Below are 10,479 nucleotides of genomic sequence, written 5' to 3' on the forward strand. Positions count from 1 at the left end.
TTATAAATTTTAATAATATAAAATAAAATATTTATCAAATATTAATTAATATTAGTAAAAATTGATAATTAATTTTTCTCGCTCAAGATAACATATTTAGCGGACTGTGAGATTTAATTGATATAATCAAGTTGCATGAATGAATTATTTGAAAGACAACGCACCTAAGCCTTCATAGTTATCACTTTATGGTATTACCGTATTAGTAGCTCTGAACAATGGTTTATCTACCCACTAATTCAAAGTTTCAAACTGAACCTAAGCCTATTCGCAAATCTCCTTTCCTCGATCAACTCTAAAATAATCAACTTTTAGCTACACATTTAAGTATTTAACTTCCTATTTCCTCTTACTTTTACTTAAATTTTTTCTTTTGGAATGAAATACGTGCGTGTGAAAAAATTCACTATTCTTACATGAATATAGTTTTTTTTTTATAAATATTTTAGTAAAATAACAGAGGTAGGATATACTAACTTGTTCCAAATCTAACAAGAAAAAAAAGGCCCTCCGTGCTTTTTCAACTCAAAATTCTATAGTATTATTCATGTGTATTGCGTCAAAACATATGAAAGAAAAGAGAAGAAAGAAACAAAAAGCTTAATGGAAATTCTTAATCCCTTTCCAAATTTCAAATCACAGCAGGCTTTTTCTACCGTAAATAATTTTCTACTCTGGTTTACTTTTTGCTCGTCAGTTTAATAACTCTTCAAACGCTGTTAAAGGCACATACAAGAGAAGCGCGCGCCTTGTCTGAACCTGTGTCGTCCCCTTCCACCTTTATTTACCCATTTTTTCTTCTTATTCTTAAATTAATTAAAATCTCCAATTGCAATATTTAGAGGATTCGGTAAATTGTATCAATCATCCAAAATTAATTAAATTGTATGTGTAATGTCATGATACTGTTATATACTTATATGGGCGACTAAACAATTATATATAGACACGTATATTGCGATGCAGGACGGTCTTATATATGACTATTTTTCTGTCTGAAAACAACACACCCTTTTAATTTCGCTTTCCCGTGGTTGGTCTTACAGTAATCGAAATTATTTTTTCTTTTCCTTCTTAGCAAATCATTTCCGTGAAAGCAAAAATTACAATATAATACGAATATTTGTTTCTTCTAAATAAAAAATTTCATGCGTACTTATATATACAATATTTTCACAAGAGAATGAGATATATATCAAACTCATTGAAATACGAGTGTTAAATTGATGTTTTATTTTTTATTAACGCTATATCTGATAATTCCTAGTAAAATATTATGTTTAGCACTTGCGAAAGTAAAATCTGTGTACTGTAAAAACATCATATATATAGATTTAGATGTTTATATAGCTAATTTCTATTTATGGAAATGAAATGAGTAATATAATTTTTGTTATTTTTTAAAATTATAGGATGAATCAAAATTGAACGGTCTGATTTTTATATATTAATTTTTTTAAAATAAAAATTGAAAAGTTTGATTTTTGAATTTTAGAAATTGAAAAGTTTGATTTTTATATCTCATTAAATAATATCATATTTAAGATAAAAAAATAAAAAATGATTTATATGCGTTACAATATTTGCCTTTCATGTCAAAGTAAAATAAATAATAAATAAATAAAAATGTTGCCGCAAATTTCACCTACTTAGAGGAGATATTTTTAAGAAATAAGAGGGTCCACAATTTTGTGTTCAATATTGAAGCTCCACAGGAAAAGTGTGTATATAAGGCACCATACTATATGTCTCTACTTAGCAACATTTACAGTTGCATTGTCCCTCGTGACCAAAAGTCACAACTGCTATCGCCACATGCACATAATCCATTTCTCCCTCATCGATCCCTTGCCAAAATAGTGTACAACTTATTATTTAGCCATTGATTAAGTCTATTACACAGCCAAAGAGTTATGGATACGATTCAAAAGCCACTACTAAGCATAGCCAACTTTGAGCTCCAACCGCTCTACATGGCCGCCATGCTCGTAATCCCACTGATGTTGCTGCTAGGTTTAGTCTCTAGAATCCGCCGAAGGCCACCGTATCCACCAGGGCCTAAAGGCTTACCCATCATAGGTAATTAAACTTCCATTTCTATTTTTACTTCGTAAATCAATAAAGTTACCTGTCCTCTCAGTATAAGAAAAAATTTATATTTTGTAAAACAATGTTATTTCTTATTTTTATATTACTAAAATGGTTAAAGTTTGAAAGAAATGAAGAATGGATCGGAGAAGATTACCTAAAAAAATCTCTCCTATGTCTGTAGTATATAGACAAAGATTCGAATCACCTTAGAAAATAGTGTTATAGAATGTTTGAGATTAGGTGGATAAGAATCTGTGTACTTTAACCACAAAATTATGAAGCTAGCCTATATTTTTATAAACCTAGATAATATATATGCCAAAAAATGCTTTTATACTAAAAACTGTTCATTCTAATCGTGTAAACAATAATTAAATTTTCTTTCATAACAATGGATCGGATATTTGTTTGTCTTGTTAATTTTAGTCTTATTGATGGAAAGAAAGTAGTAACATTTTTTTTTTCCATATTGTTACAGGCAACATGCTTATGATGGAACAGTTAACACACCGTGGGCTGGCTAAGCTAGCAAAAGAATACGGCGGAATCTTCCACCTGCGCATGGGGTTCCTCCACATGGTGGCGATTTCCGACCCTGACTCAGCACGCCAAGTCCTCCAAGTCCAAGACAACATCTTCTCCAACCGTCCTGCCACCATAGCCATAAGCTACCTAACCTACGACCGGGCCGACATGGCCTTCGCCCACTACGGCCCCTTCTGGCGCCAGATGCGTAAGCTCTGTGTCATGAAGCTCTTCAGCCGCAAGCGCCAAGAGTCATGGGAGTCCGTCAGAGACGAAGTCGACAAGGTGGTCGGTTCCGTCGTCTCCAACACCGGAAAACCCGTCAACATTGGCGAACTCGTTTTCAACCTTACCAAGAACATCATCTACCGCGCCGCGTTCGGGTCCAGTTCCCAAGAAGGTCAAGACGAGTTCATCAAGATCCTTCAGGAATTCTCGAAGCTTTTTGGAGCTTTCAACGTCGCAGATTTCATCCCTTTCCTTGGTGGAATCGATCCTCAGGGCCTTAACAACAGGCTCGTCGAGGCTCGAGCTGCGTTGGACAGTTTCATTGACGGGATCATCGATGAGCATGTTCACAAGGTAAAGAACAACAACAACAACAATGATCACAGTAATAATATTGAAGAGTCTGATATGGTGGATGAGTTGTTGGCTTTCTACAGCGAGGAGGCCAAGCTAAACAATGAAGCGGACGATCTGCACAACTCTATCAAACTCACAAAGGACAACATCAAAGCCATCATTATGGTATAATCATTCTCTTTCACTCTCTGCTCTTATTAAATTAATTAATTAAACAAATTTTAATTTGATTGTGACATGTCTCTTATTTGAGACTGCTATAGTGTTGTACTACTTCCTGTAAATCTATCACGGAATTAGTAAGAATCTAATCAACATAATTAAATCAATTAAACTCATTTCAAATTGGTTGATCTGTCATAAATGCCCCTAAGTAATGATTGTGTCCTAATGTTATACAGTGAGGAGTCAGTTAATCTTTTCGTAAAAAAGGAAAGACCGTTTGCAGGCCAAAAATATGACTATGATATTAATGCTATTTCATGTTGTTTGCTAATCAAATAAGGTGCGGTGACAAAAGTAGATAAGATTGAATGTATAAGCAATATGTGAATGAGTAAAACCAGCAAACGTTAAGTGATCTCTGTACCATTCCCAATTAATTCATTGTTGTTATTTCCCTCTCTAGGATACCTACATTTTATTTTCCATTTCCTTCATTCCAATTTTTAGTCTAGCAGTGGCACACACGTATGTACACAAACAAAATCAAGTAGATACTACTCTTGTATAAATTTCATATATATTAAAGCAAAAAAAAAAAAAAGCTAAGATCATAGTAATAGTATAGTATATTACTATTGACTTTTTTTGTGGTGTACATTATTATTGACTTTATCTCTTGGTTATATGGATATGGTACAATTATTAATATTCTTTTTTTTTTTGTGTCGTGATGGTATTATGGCACAATTATTATTGTCTTTGATATTTGTGTAATTCTTGTTTCCGTAAAATAGGACGTGATGTTTGGAGGTACAGAGACGGTAGCGTCGGCAATAGAGTGGGCCATGGCAGAACTCATGAGAAGCCCAGAAGATCTGAAGCGGGTTCAACAAGAGCTAGCCCAAGTTGTGGGCCTGGACCGTCGGGTAGAGGAGTCCGACTTCGAGAAGCTCACCTACCTCCGTTGCGCCCTCAAGGAGACCCTCCGCCTCCACCCGCCGATCCCTCTCCTCCTTCACGAAACAGCGGAAGAAACAACCGTCGGGGGCTACTTTATCCCGAAGCGGGCGCGCGTCATGATCAACGCGTGGGCCATAGGAAGGGATCCGAGCAGCTGGGAGGAGCCGGAGACGTTCAGGCCCGGGCGGTTCTTGAAGGCCGGCGTTCCGGACTTCAAGGGAAGCAACTTCGAGTTCATACCGTTCGGATCGGGTCGAAGGTCTTGCCCGGGGATGCAGTTGGGGCTGTACGCGCTTGAGCTGGCGGTGGCCCATCTACTCCACTGCTTCACGTGGGAGCTTCCCGACGGGATGAAGCCGAGCGAGATGGACATGAGCGACGTCTTCGGACTCACCGCTCCCAGAGCCACTCGCCTCGTCGCTGTTCCCACAAAGCGCGTGCTCTGCCCTCTCTCTTAGAAACCCAAACCAACAACCTCCTTCTCCAAACATAACAAACACTTTCCCGCCCTTTTTTTATTGTAATTTTTTTCTCTCTCTCTTTTTTTAATCCCCCCACCAAAAAAATTATACACAAAGAAAACGTATCTATATATGTATGTAACTATGAAAATGAAAATGGAAATAACGAACCCAACAAGGAAGTAATGTCTAGTTTACTGCTTCTATTTTTTTCCCTTTTAATTAATTTGTGAGAGGACACTTAATTAGGTTATTGATGTGATGTAAGGTTTGTTGCAAGCAAAATTATACAGTGGTAATCGTTGACGTTATTGATTCCACCCGCCTCCAACTTTCGTTGCTATTTGTCGTAAGGAAAATGTGAATCAAGTTCATGCATTTAGAAGGTGAAAGTATGTGACAGGTTATAATTAAGCAACATATGCATATTTCTTCCGGCAAATCTAAGTGCATTAGTAATTTAGTTTGTGTTTTTATTTCTAATTTGAGATTGAAACCCAGCGCGAGTTGTTGTCGTTGAAGGTTTTACTTCGTTGTCTCAAGAGTTTGTATTATATATATGTTGCATTGTTTGTTGTAAGTGTTAGGAAATTATTTAATTTCCTAACTTATTTGTGGGCAATACATATATCAATTATAATCACAAATGATGCTATTTCAAATTAAATGACTTATATAATGATGATCTCATTTATTGTTATAAAAATATACCAAAGTCGCCTTTGTTGCTCTTTCCCCATCAAAAGAGTTGCAGTTCAGCCTCCTAGGAATACAGAAGGCTTTGGTTGAGGAAGATCGAAAGAACCACAAGATCCAAATTCTTTCGATCGTATGATTCATGTTTATGAATTCAGGTACGCTTCCGTATTATGTTATATTTTTGGTGATTCAATATGAATGATTTGGGTTATTAAAATCAATTATTCCAACAAGTGGTATCAGAGCTATCCATAATTTAGTCATCAAAAATATTTGATTTTATTGGATCAATATATATACATATGCGTTGTTTACATTATATATGAAATTGTTGCACACTTAATAAAATTATTTCTGATTGTGTGTGCATCAATACGTATATATGCTTTACATATGAAACGTATTCCTTCCATACCGTTTTGGATTGCTTTTATATGCATGTATCACACGTTACGCATACATATATATATACTGTTGGTAATTTATTATACATATATATTATTATTATTATTTCGATACGTATATATATGTATATTATTGCGTGCTTATAGTGTATGCCGAGCACGTTTTAGTTTATATATATATTTATATATATATAAAATTGATACTTATGAAAATTAATAATCATATTTTTTTTAAGGTATGAAAAGACACTATTAAAATTTAATTTCTTTTAGAATTTAAATATTTTTTGTTGTTACATAAGGAAACTAGTAACAATTTGGATTATTATATCCATCCATTATAAAGATTTGGTTTTGGAATAAATTGATTGAACATTATGCTGCCAAAGTAGCCTCTTTTGTGAAAATTGATTTATTCAAAACATAAGGAATATGGCGATACATAATTCATGTAAATATTGGTCAGCCCAAAGGAAGGTTTATATTTGGCCGAATTATATACATATATTGATAGTAAATACATGTTTGGCGATGGTAAATACATGTTTGGGTAACTAATTAAGAATAAAGTAATACTTATTATTTATGCGAACAATAATCGGCCCAAAGGAAGTTTATTGTTTGGCCGAATAATAAGCATTGCACACTTTTGTTTATTTTCTATTAATTATGCAGTCAATAATCGGCCCAAAGGAAGGTTATTGTTTGGCCAATTAATAGAAAATATATGCGGTAATAAATAGGTTGCGAAGTTTAAGTTTTCATGTGCGCATTAAGTCGGTCCAAAGAAAGGCTTAATGTGTGACAAGAATTTTGACAATATTTGATTACTGCAATGAGAGTATCACTTACAGTTAATTTTTCTATCCAAAGATTGAAAATTAATGTTGTGCTAGATATCTCAATATGGATTTTTTACCCATTAATATCTAATATTTAATGCATGTTATTTTTGTTCTAATCCAGAAACTATGGCTTTAGCTACCAGTGTTTCTGCGCAAATTAGCAGTATTCCTATGCTGAATGGTTCAAACTTTAAAGTTTGGAAGGATACCGTGGAGATTGTCCTCGGTTATATGGATCTAGACACAGCTCTTCGAGAGGAGAAACCCACTTCCACTCCGGAAAACCTCAATGAGGTTAAAATAGAGAAGTGAGAGAAATCCAATCGAATGAGCATTATGATCATGAAACGCTCAATTCCTGAGGCGTTTCGGGGCTCAATTACTGAGGATAAAGATGCCAAACAGTTCCTAAAGGATGTTGAGAAATTCTTTACTAAGAAATTCAGTGCTCACATGGCTTTATCTTCTCAGTATAAAAGAAAGCGTGATACTACTGCGGATGCGCCTTCTCAGCAGAAGAAGGCTAAGAAACAGGATCAAGTTTCAACCTGTTTCTTCTGTAAGAAGGTGGGACACATGAAGAAGGATTGTACCAAATATGCCACTTGGCGTATAAAAAAGAGTATGATTCTTACTTTCTTTTGTTCTGAGACTAGTTTAAGTTATGCACCTATTGATACTTGATGGGTAGATTCTGCTGCTACTACTCATGTAAGTGTCACTATGCAGGGTTGCCTGTGGAGCCGACCGCCAAGTGATGTTGAAAGATACATCTACGTGGCAGACGGCAATATAGTTGCAGTCGAAGCTATATGAACCTTTAGATTATGTTCCACGAGTGGATTTTATTTGGATTTATTAGAGACATTTTATGTACCGTCATTTAGACGAAATTTGGTTTCTGTTTCTCGTTTGGACAAATCAGGTTATTTTTGTTCATTCGGAGACAATAAAGTCAGTCTCTTCTATAATTCGAATAATATTTGCTCTGGTCATTTGGTGGATAATCTATATAAGCTTGACTTAAATTTCTATAATAATGAAATACTGCAAACAGGTACAAAACAAAAACTAAATGAGAATTCGACAAGGTACAAAACAAAGACTTAATGAGAATTCGGCATCATTATGGCACAAGCGCTTAGGCCACATCTCTAAACAGAGAATTCAGAGGCTTGTGTCGGATGGAATTCTCAGACCCCTAAATTTGGCGGACTTTGAAGTTTGCATTGAGTGCATAAAGGGGAAAAGGACAAACGAAAGAAAATTAGGTGCCGAGAGAGCTAAAGATGTATTAGAACTGATACATACCGATATATGTGGCCCATTCCCTACTGTATCTTGGAATGGACAATGGTACTTTATTACGTTCATAGATGATTACTCTCGTTATGGGTATCTATATTTAATTCATGAAAAGTCCCAAGCCTTGGATGTTTTCAAATCTTTCAAAGCTGAAGTTGAACTTCAACTTGGAAAGAAAATTAAAGCTGTCAAATCTGATCGTGGTGGTGAATACTACGGAAGATATGACGGTTCAGGTGAGCAACGTCCCGGGCCTTTTGCTCTTTTCCTAGAGGAGTGTGGTATTGTTCCGCAATACACCATGCCAGGCAAACCTAGCATGAATGGTGTTGCAGAGCGAAGGAATTCACGAGGGTACAAGTTTTACAATCCTGCATCAAGGTCTATTTTTGAAACAGGAAATGTAAGATTTATTGAGAATGTTGAGTTTGGGGAGAAAATATTAGAAATGTTACTTTTGATGAGAATTCTGTAACCGACAATGATCAGGTCTTTGTATCTATTATTGTTCAAGATACAATTATAGTACAAGAGTACAATGAGAATCCTACTGTAGATCCAGTTACAGTACAAGAGAACAATGAAAATATCGTTGTTACTCAAGATACTGCTACAACACAGAAAAATAATATAAATTCTTCTCAACCCCAACCCATACAGCAAGTTCAACAACCACAAGAAGTGTCATTAAGGAGATCCAACAGAGAAAGGAGAAGTGCAATTTCAGATGAATATATAGTCTATCTCCTAGAACATAAGAATGGTATTGGTTTAACAGAAAATGACCCAATCAATTTTCTTCAAGCCATGCAAAGTTCTAACTCTGAAAAGTGGATTGATGCCATGAAAGAAGAGATGAAGTCTATGAAAGACAATGACGTTTGGGATCTCGTGGAGTTACCTGAAGGTGTGAAACCAATTGGTTGTAAATGGATATTTAAAGCCAAAAGGGATTCTAAGGGTAATGTCGAGAGATATAAAGCTCGTCTAGTCGCTAAAGGCTTTACTAAAAAAGAAGGCATAGACTATAAAGAGACTTTCTCTCCAGTATCATCGAAAGACTCTTTTAGAACCATAATGGCACTAGTAGCTCATTTTGACTTGGAGCTACATCAGATGGATGTAAAGACAACGTTTCTCAATGGTGACATTGATAAAACGATGTATATGGTACAATCAAAAAAATTTTGTATCAGGTGATTCAAAATCTATGGTTTGTAAGTTAAAGAAATTCATCTATGGTCCCAAACAAGCTTTCCGTCAATGGTATCACAAGTTTCATCAAGTCATTACCTCATATGATTTTGAGGTAAATATCATAGATGAGTGTGTACATCGCAAGTTCAGTGGGAGTAAATATATTTTTTTGGTCTTATATGTTGATGACATTCTACTTACTAGTAACGATATAGGTTTTGTTGCATAAAACTAAGAAATTTCTATCGGACAAATTCGAAATGAAAGATCTTGGTGATGCCTCTTTTGTATTAGGAATTGAGATACTAAGAGATCATTCTCAAGGTATTCTTGGATTATCACAAAAGAACTATATCGAAAAGATTTTAAGTAGATATGGCATGGAAAATTGTAGACCAATGGACACACCCGTAGCTAAAGGAGACAAGTTCAGTCTCAAACAATGCCCTGAAAATGATCTTGAGAGGACAGCAATGCATGATAAACCTTATGCATTAGCACTAGGGAATTTAATGTATGCTCAAGTCTACATACATCCTGATATATCATTTATAGTGGGAGTGTTAGGTAGATACTTGAGCAATCCGGATATGGATCATTGGATAGCTGTTAAACGCATAATGCGTTATCTAAAGAGAACAAAGGATTACATGCTTATTTATCAGAGATCAGAAAATTTGGAGATCATTGGGTACTCTGTTTTCGATTTCATGGCATATGGTTGTGAAACTTTGTCACTGAGCTTCATATAATAGATGACATTGAAAGGCCATTAAAGATATTTTGTGACAATAAGTCAGCAATACTATACTCCAACAACAGTAAGAGCTTGATAAAATTGAAGCATATAGACATCAAGTTCTTAACTTGACAAAATCGAAGCATATAGACATCAAGTTTCTTAGTTGTCAAAGAGAAAGTTTAAGAAAAACAGATTTCCATAGGACATATGGAAACAGAGTATATGCTAGCAGACCCATTACCAAGGGATTGAACCCTAAAGTTTTTCATGAGCACACTGCTCGGATGGGTGTCAATATTTATGATGCCTTGGTTTAGTGGGAGTTTATTTTATGCTATATGTCCTATGACAGATATTGAGTTATTTTCTGCAGAATTAAGTTGATGGTTTATTTCATGTTATATGAAATGTTCATTTTGCAATATTTGTATTGTGTTTGATCTCAATAAAGTTGGACCAGCTGGAAATAGACATGCATGAGATCACTTGGCATGTAATTT

General features: G+C 35.1%; 1 protein-coding gene across 1 annotated transcript; it reads left to right on the forward strand.

Moving 5' to 3' along the window:
- Positions 1-1,743: 1,743 nt before the first annotated feature.
- LOC107488034 (cytochrome P450 84A1) lies at positions 1,744-5,107 on the forward strand. The gene is made up of 3 exons (XM_016108727.3): positions 1,744-2,079; positions 2,570-3,366; positions 4,161-5,107. Exons 1-3 carry the CDS (start codon positions 1,914-1,916, stop codon positions 4,782-4,784), a joined length of 1,587 nt encoding a protein of 528 aa, XP_015964213.1. The 5' UTR covers positions 1,744-1,913; the 3' UTR covers positions 4,785-5,107.
- The last annotated feature ends 5,372 nt before the right edge of the window (positions 5,108-10,479 follow it).

This window comes from Arachis duranensis, chromosome 5 (genome assembly GCF_000817695.3).
Source record: "Arachis duranensis cultivar V14167 chromosome 5, aradu.V14167.gnm2.J7QH, whole genome shotgun sequence".
Classification (NCBI taxonomy): Eukaryota; Viridiplantae; Streptophyta; class Magnoliopsida; order Fabales; family Fabaceae; genus Arachis; species Arachis duranensis.